Genomic DNA, 16774 nt, shown 5'->3' on the forward strand with positions numbered 1-16774 from the left:
GTCTGTTTTAAGGTTGCGGGTGGATTGTCAAAGACCCCAACAATCAACTCTCACTGAGATCATGAGTAACAAGAAGTGTGGATGTGCATCTCTCGTGCCATACGAAGAAATTAATCCACAGTGGCTTATGTGTGAATCGGGCCATTGTCTAAATCTCAGTGTCTTGTTGATTTTTGTAGGAACTGCCTACCCATCACCCTTCCACCATCCTATGTGCTTTTCTTTCAAGTAAAAATTACCTAGGAAATGGCAACAGGCGGTGATAATAGCCGTTTGTGGATCACTTGCAATCCAGCTTCATGTTCTGAAGAGGAGCAGCCACTGCCAAGCCAAGTTCCAGCGACAGAACCATCACGGGATTCTTCCTCCTGCCTCAGTGCTGCAGAATGGTCGCTGAGACGTTATGGCCGATTCATGCCGGGGGCCTTGGGCACTGGCTCAGGCTCCTGGGAGGTAAGCATTTTGAGCCAGTACCCTGGGCACCACCACAAATTAACTGTAGGCGGGGTGGGAGGCAGTTACAAAATAGTTATGCGTGCCCCTTTATCTGTGTGTATGGATGCACGCATGGGCACACGGTGTGTGTGCCCCCCACTCTGACTTCTCACTCTTGATCTCCAGGGTTGCTGCTGTGTTTAGGGAAGCCCCCACGTTTTCTCTGCTGCAGGATAGCCGTGGCTAATCCTGATGCAGAGGGCGGGCTTTCCGGCAGCCATTCAGCCCACTGGGGACACACACTCTGCCTGGGCAGACAGTGACCATTGAGGGGTTGCCATCCGCCCAGGAATGCCTCTGCCACGACACCGGAGCGAGGTTAGACGCTGGATGCGCCATACTCACCTCACTTCAGTAAAAAAGACCCCAACTTTTTAAGATCACAGCTTTGCGGGAAAGCCCCGCAATGGCTGCGAGGTGATGGCTGTGCCATATAATTGACACCGTGCCACTGCGCAGCAACTACAGGGCTTTCAAAAGCATCTAGGCCATTTTCAGCTCTTTTCTCTCTTTCCCCTTTCTCTTTCTGACTCTTTCTTTCTTTCTCTCTTTCTCTTCTCTTGTTTCCCTTCCTTCCTTTTTTCTCCCTTGCTCCTCTCTCTCTCTCTCTCTGGATCTTCTTATTTCTCTCATGCTCCTTTTTCTGTTTCTCTCTCTCTCTCTCTCTCTCTCTTTCAATCTCTCTCTCTCTCTGCCCTGCTTCCAGCTATTTCTCAGCAAGGAGGACTCCCCCCTGCCCGCATCGTACATGTGAATGGAGGAATTGCTCCATTCACTTGCACCGGGGAAATAGCTTGGTGGGCGCCTTGGCCTGGCCTTATGGGCACTGCATTGGGGAGCTTCTTTGTCTACAGGCTTCTAGCATGAGTTTTGGGCAAACTGAACAAGAAAGAGATCTTGGGGTTGTGGTGGGCAGCTCAATGAAAATGTCCACCCAGTGTGTGACTGCTGTAAAGAAGGCAAACTCCATGTTAGGCATTATAAGAAAAGGAACTGAGAATAAAACTGCTAGTATCATACTGCCTTTATACAAATCTATGGTGCGGCCACACTTAGAATACTGTGTCCAGTTCTGGTCACCACACTTTAAAAAGGATATCATAGAGCTGGAAAAAGTGCAGAAAAGGGCAACTAAAATGATTAAGGGGCTGGAGCATCACCCCTATTAGGGAAGGTTACAAAAACTGGGATTATTTAGTTTGGAAAAAAGGAGGCTAAGGGGAGACATGATGGAGTGTACAAAATTATGCATGGTGCGGAGAATGTGGATAGGGAGACATTTTTCTCCATCTCTCAAAATACTAGAACCCAGGGTCATCCCATGAAGCTGATTGGTGGGAGATTCAGGACAAATAAAAAGAAATACTTCTTCACACAGCACATAGTTAAATTATGGAACTCACTACCACAGGATGTAGTGATGGCCACCAATTTGGATGGCTTTAAAAGGGGGTTGGATACATTCCTGGAGGAGAAGGCTATCAAAGGCTATTAGCCTTGAGGGTTGTGTGCACCAGTTAGTTTCCGAGCAAAGTATAAAGTGTTGGTTATCACCTTTAAAGCCCTACATGGTTTGGGTCCAGACTACCTGTGGATTGCCCTCTCCCGTACAATCTGCCCCACACACTCAGGTCCTCTGGGAAGAATTTACTCCAGTCAACAAAAACAAGGCTGACATCTATTACCCAGAGGACCTTCTCTTTTGCTGCTCCCAGACTGTGGAAACGCCTGCCGAGAGAGATCCAACCAACTCAACAGTCTTTCTGAATATAAAAATGCAATAAAGACTGATCTCTTTCGGCTAGCCTACCCAGTTGAATTTTAAAATGTCTGGCTGTTATTTTAATGTATTCGTTTTATATGTTTAAATCGGTTTTATGTATTATATAATATTTTTGTATTCTATCTTGTTCCCCGCCTTGATCCAGAGGGAGAGGCGGGTAAGAAATAAATTATTATTATTATTATTATTATTATTATTATTACAGTTTTTCTTGTTCTTTAATTACCAAAAAAAAAAAAAGGTTTTGGAGTCCAACAAAGAATCTGGACGTCTTGTTCTCACCATAGTTATTTCAGGCCATTTCTTCATTTCCAGAGGAAAGGAAGTAATGGTAAGTATTTGCTTTCATAGGTATTTGTGTCTCTTGAAAATGTCCTCTGTATCTGTTTGATATTCTTCATTAAAGGCATGTTAAAGCAGTCTTCTAGGCACTGTTTAAATTAACAGTGTTCACAAGCACTATGCTAACACTTCCAAGTTTATACAGTTAGGCTGTAATCCTACAGCCTGTCAGCTGACAATTTATTTAAAAAAGCATACATGTCAGCTGAAGGTGCAGAAAAGGTCAACTAAAATGATCAAGAGGCTGGAGCAACCGCACTATGAAGAAAGGTCACAACAGCTGGGACCGGCTGTAAGGATTGACAGGCCGTAAGAAGTTGTGAAAGTGCCACTCACCTGGCAGGGTGACACTCTCCCAGAGGTGACAGTGGTAAGCCCGTAGAAACCTCTGCTAGTGTAAATGTACCACCCCAGTGGCATTTTGCCAGCAGTAGGGATAGAAAGGGATATTTTGGGGACTGATCAGGGGATGCCTTGGATCCACAACATCTAGCATACAGAGGCATATTGCCTCTGGTAGTGGAGGTAGAATATAACTATCGTGACTAGTAGCCATTAACAGACTTCTCTAGGAATTTGTCTAATCCACTTTAAGGCCTAATTGATGGCCATCACTACGTCTTCTGGTAGCAAATTCCATGGTTTAACTATGCATGGTATGAAGAAGAACTTTCTTTTATCTGCCCTGAATCTCCCACCAGTTAGCTTCACAGAATGAACTCGGGTTCTAGTATGATGAGAGAGGGAGAAAAATATCTCTCTATCCACTTTATCCACACCATCCATAATGTTGTTCACCTCTATCATATCTCCCCGTACTTGTCTTTTTTTCTTAAGCTATACGGTCCCCACTGTTGTGACCTTTCTTCATAGTGGGGTTGCTCCAGCCTCTTGATCATTTTAGTTGACCTTTTCTGCACCTTCAGTTGACATTTATGAATGGGAAAGTTACTATGTCAGCTCCAGGGCTGTTACAGTTTCCCCTTATGTTGGGGGAATGAGGGGCCTTTGCTGTGGTTCCAACACCTTCCTTGAAATGCCTCCTACATGCCCTTCGATCCCTACTACCAGCATATTGGGGGCTACCCTGGGGACATAAAAGCCATTCCACCAGCAAAGGACTTCTGCAGCATTCTACAACCTGTCAGCAGCCAGCCTAAAATTCAGGGTTCCATGATTAATAACCATGTATGTAGTGTTACTGTCATATATCATCGGTGCACTCTGATCGTAGGGCTTTTATTATTGACTCCTGTGTACTTTTCCCACAGTGATGCTGTCACTTGGCCTACATATACTTTATCAAATATGTGATTATTTGTCTGTAGCTCTCATGTCCACAATCAGATTTCCTATGCTGTCTTGTGGATGTCAGATCATAGAAAACATTCCTTTAAATGTATAGGAAATTCAGTAAGGAACATCTGAAAAAAGAAAATAAGTACGTAATATAATACACGTAGGGTTCAATCCTATGCATGTTTAGACAGAAAAAGGCCTGCAACTCCCAGAATGCATGTTTAGACAGAAAAGCATATTTTTCTGTCTAAACATGTATAGGATTGCTGTTAAATGTATTTGATCATGCATTTCTCATTGGTTTTTCAGATGCTCCTCATTGAATTTTCTAAAACTGTTCTTATAATTTAAATGAGAGTTTCAAAGATCTTATGTTTTGCATCCATTATTTCAGTCGTCCCCATAAATTGTATTCCTGCTTCAGAGATTTTTCTCTGGATAAGCTGACAAGTGTTTTGGCTTTATTTCAGGAAGGTTTTTCATTAATTGATGCTTCTCAATGGCTGAAGATAGTAAGAAGTGCAGATTGCATGTTGTTTGGTTCAAAGTCAAAGGTATCCTGTTTCAGACACTAACATTTTTCTCCAAGACTGTTTTTGTTTTTATTTCTCATTGGAAGCCTCTTGAACTTTGTTTTCTTTCCTCATTTTCAAAACTTCTTATTTATCTCATCATTTCACTGGTTTTCGGCTCTTTTCATTTGCTTACTTCTACTTATTCTACAAATCTACCTTGCTGAAATAATGAATTCAAAGAAACATGGGAATAATCATGATTAGGTGCTTGAGAAAAGATTTATAAAAAGATTTTTGAACATTTTATATTGTATTTCATGAAAGATACTGATGACACATGAAATACTGTTTCTCAATCTGCCAAACTCTCTCTGTGTGTGTGCATGACTAGTTGAATTTGTGAAAATCAATTTAGTATTTTTTTGATTTATTCAAGTGACTATTTTAGAATAGAACCACACCTTTATTTTTCATTTTAGAGTATTTTTTTTAAATGACCCTCATTTCTCAGACCCTCATTTCTACAGATTTGAAGACCTCAATAAGCAATTGTGTCAGCTTTAAAGACTTCTGCAACAATAACTAGTTCACATGATATTTTTGTTTGTATAGTTATATACGTGGCAGGACTCTTTTTAATACAATTTTTTTAAAAAATAATGCTGTGTGCAGGAAAAGTGGTGAGATGAAAATGGTGTCTGAATGGGTCATGTGGTCTTTGTTTACTTCCTCTTTTCCCTCTGGGCAGAAAGAGGGGAAAGACGAAGTAAACAAAGGGACAAAAGTGGGGGCGGAGAAGTGACAGTAAGAAAACAAGATTTCCTCTTATATGATGATGATCTAGGTTGGAATTGAAGGAAGGAAGTCCCACTGAAACCCATGTGAAAAGTTAATGACAACTCCCTCTATACTAATAGTGATCTCAGTTCTCTGCTAGTCCTTAAGTAGCCAAAATGGTATAGCCCAAAATGGCCTTTCTATATGTTCCCTTACATAACCACTAGGTGGCACTGTTGATATAGTGGAATTGTGCCAATACACTGGTTTTCATGTCACCTTCCAAAGAAATACAAAAGAGTTCCCTCATTAGCGGAAAAAATGCTATAATGGTTGCAAAGAATGGGAAAAGCCCTGGAAGATGCAAACTAACATGAATGAAGACTCAGGAGCTTATAATAAATCCCTTGTGAAAGGCTATCGCTTAAGGCTATCGCTGAATTCAGTGAAACCTACAGGCAGTTAAATTGCTCTGAATCCAATCCAGCATTCTTTATTATGATCTCTGATCTGTACCCCATCACCATGACTCGGAATGGACAATATAAAGTGACATTATCTATGAATAAGTTGAGAACATCTCATGAAACTGGAACTGATAAACAATGAAATTTGGGACTTTGGTGAAAGCTCCTAGAACAGTCAAAGTTTAGATAAAATTTAGTAAAAATCTTGCATTATAGGAAAGTTTGTCAGGATACCAAATAAAAAATTAAAAGGATAACTTCACAAAAAAGTGAACCATTGATTAGAAGAAAAAGAAAACAAGTATTAGATACGCTAGCTATTGCTAGCTTCCCTTTAAAATCTGTTAGAAAAAGCTGGTTGTGTAATAGCACAGCTGTTGAAATAGGAATGGGACACTGGTTTTAAAAATGCACCTGCAAACAACTGGAATGTACAATTGAATATCTAATATGAATGTTAACTGTAATTTTCTCTTTACGGTTTTCAAATAGAATAAACACCGTATGTTTCGTGTTCAATTTATGGGAGATTCCAAAACAGAGGCCGAGGAGCACTGCTGTAACTGTGTGCAGAAGCTTGCTGACTATGTTCCAGTCCAAGTAATGGATGGAGCAAGACAGGAGCTGCAACAAGATCACAGCCTGCTGCTTGGTGAAGAAACTCAGCTGAAAGATGCTGAGCAAAATGTTCCAATGCAACCCGCTGTAAGCTGAAGGAGTGTCTGTAGCGCAAGGGATGAATTCAGTTTTAGAGAAGCTCTGAGGGACCTCATTCCAGTGAGAGGCAGGAGAAAAAGGCAAAAAGGGTGGGAATTCCAAAGGTGCTGTGTCACACACACACACACACACACACACACACACACACACCCTCTAGGCTATGGAGCAACAGGTGTTGCTTTATTTATTTATTACATTTATATACCGCCCTATAGCCGAAGCTCTCTGGGCGGTTTACAAAAGTTAAAAACAGTGAACGTTAAAAACAAATATACAAAAATGTAAAAGCATAAAAACAGCAATATCATTTAAAACAACTATTCTGGGGTCAGTTAAAAAACTCAGCATATATTGTTAACTGCCTGGGAGAAGAGAAAAGTCTTAACCTGGTGCTAAAAAGATAACAATGTTGGTGCCAGGCGAGCCTCATTGGGGAGGTCATTCCACTGAAAAGGCCCCTCTCCCTTGTCATCCTCAGAGCTTCCCTCGGAGTAGGCATTTGGAGGAAGACCTTAGATGTTGAGCGTAGTGTATGGGTAGGTTCATGTTGGGAGAGGCATTCCGTCCGGTATTGTGGTCCCAAGCCGTGTAAGGCTTTATAGGTTAAAACCAGCATCTTGAATTGGGCTTAGGAATGTATAGGCAGCCAATGCAATGCTTTAGTAAGCATTACTGATTTATTATATTCCAAATGTTTGGAGTGCACAAAAATACTTCTTTTAATATTTTATTTATTATTGCACTTCTGTCCCACTTTTTTTCCCTCTTGCAAAGAACCCCAGGTGGCTTATGTGGCCCTCCTCTCTATTTTACCTTCACAGTCATCCTGTGAAGTAGGTTAGGCTGAAAGTCAGTGACTGGCCCAAAGCTACCTAGTGAGCTTCATGGCCAAGTGGGGAATAAAACCCAGATCTCCAAAGTCCCAGTCCAACACTCAGACCACCACCCCACATTGATACTCTTTTTTTGGTAATGTTTCTCCCCCCTTGCTCTTTTATGCGTTTATATTTAATATCTTCTAGGATGAAAATCTACTTCGAGCACAAGGAAGAGTATCTGTTTCAGAGCTAGCACAGGTAAATTTTTGAGCTCAGTTCATTTCTGTAGCAAAAAGAAAGGTAAATTTACTTCTGTAGAAAATAAGGTGGTTTTTTTGCAGAATCCGAACTCTTTCTACTTTCAAGGTACTAGAAATGTGAACATGCAACTAAATCAACATTTCAAAATGGCAAACATAATATCATATACCGTATTTCTTCGATTCTAAGACGCACTTTTCCCCCCATATAAACATCTCTAAAAATGGAGTGCATCTTAGAATCGTGGGTGTGTTTATTATTTCTTAGAATCAAAGCTTTTTTTCTGTTGGTGGTACTGAAATTAGTGTGCGTCTTACAATCGATGACATCTTAGAATTGAAGAAATACGGTATATTTCTTTTCTTTATACCTGGCCAAAGTAATTACTTAGTATTCAGCCTTGATTCTGAACTATAAGTAATGAATTTAAACGATTATGCTTCACCTCCATTTTTCTGTTTAGAGAATTGCTTCAGCTAGAGATTAATTTTGATGTTGTACAAAAAATGTTACTGTGCCCATTGATGACCCAAATTAATTCTTTCTTGTTTAAGGTCCTTTTTAAAAGTCGTTGACCATATCTGTTTGCCTCTGCAGTATGTACTGACAACAAATGCTGAACTTCCCTTTGCATATCGATATTCCACATGGAATGCTGAAGATTTAGGAAGCTTCATTCGCTTGTGTCTCTTGGATCAGAGCTTCCCAACATTTGTGGAAGAAGTGGAGAAGCAATTGAAAAAAATTACAGATTGTTAGGAAGCAAAGCATTAAAACAGGAATGTAGTATTGCAAGTAAATACCTCAAGTATAATCTGAGAAAGGCAGGGTTGGTTTGTGTTTTTGGAAATTAATGGTTTAACAAATACAAAAAAAGAAAGAAAATACTTTTAAAGCAGTTATATAAATGTATAAACTATACATTTTTATTGGAGTTCTTTATCTGCTATCAGTCTGTCCCAACTCTTTCAATTCTAACATGCCTTTCTATATATAAGTCTATCTATATTTGTTAAGCCCAAATGTGGCCAGTGAAGAAGCTAATTGGCATATAATAAAAGGAATGGTATTAGCAACTTAAAGATGAAACACTTTTACAATACTTTGGTTTCTCCTTACAAAATACAAATATATGCTCTATATTTTAGGTTTTGTGGCAGTTCATCAAAGTTATCATAGATGGCAGCAGTCCATCTAAGGGTCAGACTTTGTGTTACATTAAGCATACATTTCTCAAGCATGCTTAGAACAAGCCACTGCCTTTTCCTCAAATACAGCATCCATGTGGAGCCAGATCAGGACTGTGGAGAGAAAGGGCTAATCCTTTCCTGTTTTCCCTATCAGAAATCCCCCATCTTCTATTTCTTCCTAAAGTACCGTTTACTGCAAATGATTCCTGACTAGGACAAAATGTGTGAGCTCTGGAACCTCTCATATTAGAAGTTAAGAGAAGGCTGCAGTTTTTTCTCTCCAAAGTGATCAAAATGCTTGAGGGCTAGTCCGCAACATCAACGTAAGAATACAAAACATGACAAATTGCATATGAAATGCACAACTATGATCACTGTATGTCTACCTCAGTAAATTGTTCAAAGAAAACTGTTTCACTAAAAAGGAGCCCCCTGTCCATACTCACTGCAGTGAGGAGGGAGGCTGCACAGGAACATCTCATGGTGGCTGGGATCCCAGCTTTTGCGAGATTTGGATAAGGATATTTCATGAGAAGCAGGAAATTGTGTCTCACAAGGCGAGAGTTGAGCAGGTTTATTGTTATGAGTCTAGGAGGTGGGGAGAGAGATAAATTTTCCTTCGAGTGGACCACTTCTTTACATGGGTTCCTCAGGAAAAAAGAATTTCTATTAGGGTGCCACTAGTCAGGATGAATCTCCTGACCCAAAATAGTCTGTTCACCTAGTTTCTGATCCCTTTTGCCAAGGGCCCCTTCCTGGGAAAGAATAGCAAGGAAGATGCTTTGGATTTTCACTTAACAAAATGTTGTAAAAATACTGAGAACACAAGTGGTAACTGTAACCATGCCATCCTTAGCAGGGGAAGAATTGGGTGAAAATTCCCTTTATTTGGGGAGGGGGTGGGAATGGGGAACCAAGAAAAGCCAACGATCACACACAGAATTCCAAATAAAATCAATGAAGTCCATTTACGAATCTAGTAGCATGTTACCTACCTGAGTAGAATCTTGGGTTCCAGGGCCTACACAGAGTTCATTGCAGAGAAGGAGGCGCACGTTGGCCCCCATTAGATGGTATATGGAAAGCTCCAGAAGGAGTGAATTAACCTTTACATTTATGGAGATCTGAGGAGTAAATGCTAGGCCCTTAGTAGAGACTGATTACTGGTTTGTCCAATAATGCGATGGCCTCCATTTCTGATGGAAAAACTATAGTATAGACAGCCAGCCCAGCCCCCTGGACAAGCTAGAGTGGTTGTGCCAGTGGTCTCAAATACTAGACAGCAAATTAAAAAAATATGTAGTGGCTGGACTCACCATCTTAATGAATGTAAATTTACATCTCAAAAATCTGAAGTAGTTAGAACCTGTCAACCTATTCTTTAAACCTTAAAAGAGCAAGGGTTTGGATGCATTTTGAGGACCAAAACGTGGGATAAGATGATATAAGTTTATTCAAATGCCTGACAGGATATCAGCTCACCAGATGCTCTAGGGGACACTATTGAGCTATATCAGAAGAAGGGTTTGTTACAACAAATATGTAAGGCCTCACCCACATGGTCTGGCTTCATTCCAACTGGACCAGCAACATGACCCTTCCTCTGCCCCTGGGAAAATAGGGATACTCCAAGCATATGCTGGGCATACTATAGGGTACAGGAAAGATCCCCCCTCCCAAGCAAACTGTATTAGCTTTAGAATTTTTTTTCATGTTCCCTGGGTCTCATTATAGGTATGTACATATAAGCTACAATGTTATTGCATATAACCATCACAACTTTGCAGGTATGAAACAAATGGATGGGGAAAGAAAGCCCATATGTAAGGAAGTTAAAAAATCATAATTAGGGTTGCCAGGCGGTCCATTGGGGACTAGGCAATAGATTTGAGGCAACCATCATGGAAGAACCATGCAGATCCTACCAAGACTTAGCTAGGATAGGAGGCTCAGGTGTGAGGCAAATAACTTGGGTGGGAGGGTGTGAAAATGTAGTATAGATAGCTGGGCTAGCCCCCTGGATAAGCTAGAGTAGTAGTGTCTGGTCTCAAATCCTCCTACCTCCTTCTTCAAACTGTTTATTATTCATTTAATTAAATACAAGTTGTGACCAAGTTGTAATCCAAGACCAGCATCTGCCTCTTCTTTCTCGAATACAACGTATGAAGTTCCACCTATTTACATTCATTTTCTTTAACACATCTCTAAAAGGTGCAGATAATATGCAGGCAAAAGTTCTCAGTCATAACAATACTGGAATATCTTCCCAGATCTTAATTTGATATTTAGCAGGCCTCTGAAATCATCAGGGCTCTCCTAATTGTTAACTGCCTTTCATTCCCCCCCCCCCCCCGCCTTTTATAGAGAGCTCATGTTTTCGGTTGTCAAACACACTCTTCAGGCATTTGAGAAGTGATTTGTAACAGATAGGCGGTATATCTTGAAAGTCTCCTTCTGGAAAAGGAAATTGTGTCCTTTACATGAAACAGAAAGTGTTTCAACTAGAACTGTTGGAGAGACACTTACAATGACTCTTCATATAGAGAACTGAATTCCAAGCTTTGTTGGCGGAATGATTTGCCAGGATGAGATAGTTCTGAAGTGCATCACAAGAGGGTCTTTAGGAGAACTATGAGGGATACGTTAAATCTTGTGTACTGACATGTTCATGCATGCACATTCATCATTTGAGGACTGCAATGCATCAAGTCATGACCTGCATGTTTGAAATAACTATCCCAGATCAAACATCACAGACAAAGCTTTCATATTACTGAGCATCAGCTCAAACACAATACTTTTCAATGGAGGCAGTTTGCACTGATAGCTGTGAATTACCAAGTGATGAGAGATCAAGTGATCTATGTGAAGGTATGAATTGTCCCTAAGCACAGAGGTTTTAGCTTGGGGACTTTCTTCAGTCCCATAATTCTATGTGTGTCTGTCTCCTCTGTTCATGGACCTGGCCTCTCTCATTTAGAAAGACCTAGCCTGTCTGCAGCATTACCGCCAGCTAACCTTGCTTGTGGAACATCCCCAGAAGCATTTGTATGTACAGCTTGTTGAGCCTCGAAGCCAACTAGCTAAATCATTGTTTGCTTAATGTGAACATTGACATTTCTTAAAAGTAGCAACTACTTTCTGCTTTGGTTAGATTCCAGTTTTCCACTCTGATCAGTTCATAATGTTTCTACACACACACTATGACAGAGTACATTCTGTAGCAATTATATTCATTCTTATTTATAGGTAGTGTATGCTACATTCCAACCATTTTATGGTAAAAATACATATTGTTTATGAGCAGTGTTATAGCTCATTATAAAGGCTAATTGTATACTTTAGACATTTCCTGTGTATTTCACCCCAAAATATAGTTAATATCACCAACACTTATTACATCTCAAATTTATATAAATTATCTAAGAATTGATGGAAGCAATGAGGATAAGATGTAAAACTAAAATCTGTTTCTCATACTCTGCATTAGTTTATCTCGGATAAATAGGTTCTGTACTATCAATTGCTAATAAAGATTAGAATTTACATCTTGTCTAAGCACATGCACTGAACAGGTGGGAAGATATACTCTACTACCCTAATGGTAAAGATTCCCTAGTGGTAAATAGCTAACTACGTTAATTGTATTAATTATTTTATTAGGTTTTTAAAATGTTTTAAGTACCCATATGTGCTTTATTCTATGCATGCTGAGAAAGCAACTTTTCTGTGTTTCGAAGAGAGTAATAATAAAAGAGATGTAGGGAAAGCAGGAAACATATTCCGTCAAGGGATACAATGGCAAAGGATTCAGGAGATATACTTGAGAAAAATGCTTTTACTGTAAAATACAAGGTTTGTTCTTGATCACTGTTGCCAAACGTGTTGAAAAGTTAAACTTTCATACCAATTTAGTGTAAATGTTTTTCTTCCTTCTCCAGTTTGCACATAAAGAGTGTAATGGGCTTAGTCCATGTGGACATTTAAGGATCTTGGATTTAATTAGGCCAATGGAAACCATTACATTTAACATAAACAAAACCTACAACCATTACTAAGAAAATACAGGCTAGCTCTTCAGGATTGCTTTTGGATGTATTTGAGAGCTATTTCAGGACTGTAAAGCTTGAAACTTGATTGCATTATGCACTGCATTTTTATTTGTTTATTTGTTTAATAAATTCTTCCATGATTTGTCTGGATGAACCTTCCATTCTTCTACTGCACCTATGGAACTGCCCCCCAAACGAATAACAAACAGCTTTTGATTTTAACAATCTGTATGGTTATTTCTATAATCAGTCATCATCATGTGGGGATGTATGTGTGAGAGAGAATATATTGTTATAGTGGATGTCATAGAGGTTTGGTTTTGGGAAGCTAAGCCCTGCCCCCTGAAGGAATGCAAGAACCTCCATGGGTTAGATTAAGGAACCTGAATTAGGCCTGCAGGTGGGAGGTAGTATACCCATGGTCTATGGCTCCAGAGGTGTTTTCTATGGCCACACATAATGTGTGTGTGTGTGTGTGTGTGTGTGTGTGTTTGTGTGTGTTGATTTTATTACAGACTTACCATTTTAACATTTTTTAGATTTAAGTTTTATTTTTAAATGTTTAAGTTTTATTTGTACATTTTAGGTGCTTTATACATGATCAATAATGACTTTGCATTAATGTTCAAAGTTTGTGAATTTAAGACTAACATTTTTAAGATTTCATCTGTCACGTGCCCATTAGGAAATTCAACTCTAATTTGGTAATAAGTACCAGTAATTTAGGAGAAAAATACTGGCAGAGAAGTGTGCTTCATTGCAGTATATGTCAAACTTTGATGTTTAAAATTGTGCTGGGTTTTAATTTTTGTTCAAGCCATGAGCATAAAGCAAAAGACATTATACATGAAAATATGAAACTACAGTTTATACACATGGTTGTTGTTTTTTAAACATAGGTTTCTAATGAATCAGACTGAAAATTAAAAAGAAATAGAAGATAGTTAAGTGTATACTTAAATCCTCAATTGGATTTAGAAATGTTTAACTTTGGCTGGATATAACCAGTATTTTAAAATGGGGTTTCGGTATTGCACGGCTGTTTTGTAAAAGTAATTTAAAAAAAAGATATGGTTTAAATTTTTTGTTGGATTTAATGGGTAACATAAAGATGTTTAATTCCAAATCCATGCCAATAAAAAAGAATATTGAAATAGTGCAATACATACTCAATGGTAACAATATATTGGCATGAGATCAGAAACTGCACTACTTGGGTAGAATATTTTTTATGTATTTATTTTTCATGTTTTCCATATATTTCTCATGCAAGTTCTGTTAACTGAAACTCACTTATTATATATTTTAGCATATAATTTCTGAAATCAAATTCCTATTCTACAGGAGTACATTAACTTTACAAACCTTTTTGGAAAAATTATTGTGTTTTATAGGGATTATCCAATTATTCGCTGTAGAGTCTAATTCAATAAACTTTATATTATTCCCAAAGCTAGCCATTAATCAGCAAACTGTAGTGGTCTGGCTGTTTAGTACTTCCTATGTCCAGCAATCTTATGGAAATACCTTTGTCCCTTAACTTTCTGCCTTGTTGAGTGCAAGAAGTAATCATCTTTCACTCCTGTCCCCAAATAATACTTTGAATGCTATTTACAATCATTCTTCAAGCAACTTCTGTACTTGAGTTAGAAAAATCCACATTCCTGAATCAGCAAGGGAGGTCTGATACTGGAACTGTCTTCCGCATGCACATCACTCTTTGAGATGTGATCCTGTGTGCATAAGAATGTGAAATGTGAGGAGGAAATGTACAGTTTGGGAAAAAGCCCAACGGACAACTATGTTTGAGATGAGAAATGATGCACACACAACTCTCCCCCCTGAACAGGTGATAAGGATAATCAGAGATGATAGCTCTAACCATCTATTCTCCAAGAGAGATCCTCATATGAAGCTGCCTTATGTCAGATCAGTGAAGGTAGGAAGGGAAGGCACCAACTTGGTAATGAAGGAAAAAAAATATAAACTATTAAGATCCAATGTGTTTTGAGCTCAAAGCATCTTCTTCAGGGGCAAGCCAGATCATTGGCCCATTAGTCATGAGCTGGGAGAGGCAACCTGGTGCCCTCCAGATGTTTTAAACTACAACTGCTATAATCCCTGACCATTGGCCATCCTGTCTTGGGCCGAAAGACGTTCCCTACCCTTCGTCTACTGTTCATAGTTCATCAATTTAAATGCACTTTTAGTTGAGCTGGCACAATTTAAAAAAATATGAAGAATAATGAAACAACGTGAAGTTTTGGGAAATATAAAAGAGACAAGTTTATATTTTGGATGTGGCCTTTAAAAGTAGAGTCAAAATACTTGAACATTGCTGCATTGCTGGTGCTAAGCAGACCTGGAGCTGATGAGAGACTGCCTGAGAATCCTACGTATGTCACCTTGAATTTCATAATGGGAGTAAGGCAAGCTGTACACCTAATAAATAACAATAAGTTTTGAATTTGGGCATTTTCAGGTCCTGTGTTTTGTGAGAAGAAGCAAACCCACATTGTGTTAAATAAAACATTTCTCTATTTGGGAAAATTTGATTATACATAAAGTAAAATTCAGCCATTTAAATGTATGAAATTTGTGGAATATTTACATTGAAATGGTGGGTTATCGTCCCCCAGAAAAAAAAAATCTGCATTAGTTTTTCTGAGTTAATAATCTTACGGATTTTGTGATAATTATTTAGGAATTTTATAGTTAACACATTATAGTTAACACACTCTTTAAAGTGAGAGATTTGTCTGGAAGTCTTGAACTGAAACTCTTCCTGCCTAATTCAAAATGGATTGTTGAGTGTGTTTAGTCTGCAATGAGGAGAATACAGTGTACATCTTCAAAGTTTCACATATTCCAGGATTGTGTCTTGTTACTGAAATCAGATATCTGTGAAATTTTCCCTGTTAATTCCACAACTGTATGTACTTTACCAAAAAGTAAAACCAAATGTTTATGATCTTTAATTGCAAAAGCAGAAATGTAATTTTCATAAAGACAGAATTTTCCAATTTTTAACCAAGTATGCTTGTTACTTTGGACCTGCATGTTGTTCCCTATTCAAACTAGCTGACTAGTTTCCATTTGCTTAGCCTGCTGTTTATTCTTCACTCCATTAAAGTTCTAACCGGCTTGCTATCTCACAAGGTCTGAACTTTGGATCCCAAAACCAGACTACTATTCTGCATCTTGCTGTATCCTGTAAAGTTGAAGAACACCTTGCAGAAGTCACCATTTGGGAGAAGGGTTGTGTGGATGTGGCTTGTTTTGTGTGTGTGATTCATAGCAACTGTTCAGAATTATGTTGCTTTATTCAGGATACTTATCTCTAGCTGGGAATGTGGTATTTTTACCTTGAGAATAAAAAACAGGATTTTTGTAGTATTCGTAGTTGCATGGCGAAACCCTGTTTCTACGCAGAGAAATTAGAAGACCTTGTTATAAAAAGGTGTCTTGTAAAGTCCAGCAGATGGCAGTGGTGTAACACACTGTAGTTGTGTTTGAAAAACCTTTGGATGTTGAAGAAGTTGTTAAAAGTTGGCAAATGCTATTACTGAGTATGCACATGTGAGTAAGTGAGAAGGTGATATTCCAGAAATATTTATTTTACGCTTTGCAGGAACAGGAAATTTTAATTGGGGCTCAACTCTTTTTATGATGTTAGGAAAGTCAATGAGTGGCATGAAATAATGTAAGATTGTGTTGTAAAACTATCTATGGCTGTTAATTCTTTAATACTGAAGCTACTTTCTCTAGTACTAGTAGGCCTCTTTGCTTCTGTGTGGGTGGAACATTATCAAAGAGAAATTATGCACATATGGGCTCTCTACAGAACATCTACTAGCCATAGGTTTAGAAAAAGCCTATGTTAAGCAGTATATGTTTAGAAAAAGACCTTGTTAAGCAGCGTATTTGGGATATTGAACTGCAGAACAATCTAAGCCAAATCCTATATATTTACCGTTCTCTTCAAGATATACAGGGCAGTGGCCTGCGGCCTATCTGAGCGCCCTTACATATTATAAATACAGGTGGGCGTTTACTAG

At 38.8% G+C, this 16774-nt stretch overlaps 1 protein-coding gene across 1 annotated transcript; it reads left to right on the forward strand.

Moving 5' to 3' along the window:
- The first annotated feature begins 229 nt into the window (after positions 1–229).
- On the forward strand, positions 230–8298 carry REC114 (REC114 meiotic recombination protein). The gene is made up of 6 exons (XM_063135711.1): positions 230–453; positions 2520–2609; positions 4390–4473; positions 6171–6383; positions 7418–7471; positions 8072–8298. The coding sequence occupies exons 1-6, from the start codon at positions 247–249 to the stop codon at positions 8231–8233; spliced, it is 810 nt and encodes a 269-aa protein (XP_062991781.1). The 5' UTR covers positions 230–246; the 3' UTR covers positions 8234–8298.
- The last annotated feature ends 8476 nt before the right edge of the window (positions 8299–16774 follow it).

Source organism: Elgaria multicarinata, chromosome 10, assembly GCF_023053635.1.
Source record: "Elgaria multicarinata webbii isolate HBS135686 ecotype San Diego chromosome 10, rElgMul1.1.pri, whole genome shotgun sequence".
Taxonomy (NCBI): domain Eukaryota; kingdom Metazoa; phylum Chordata; class Lepidosauria; order Squamata; family Anguidae; genus Elgaria; species Elgaria multicarinata.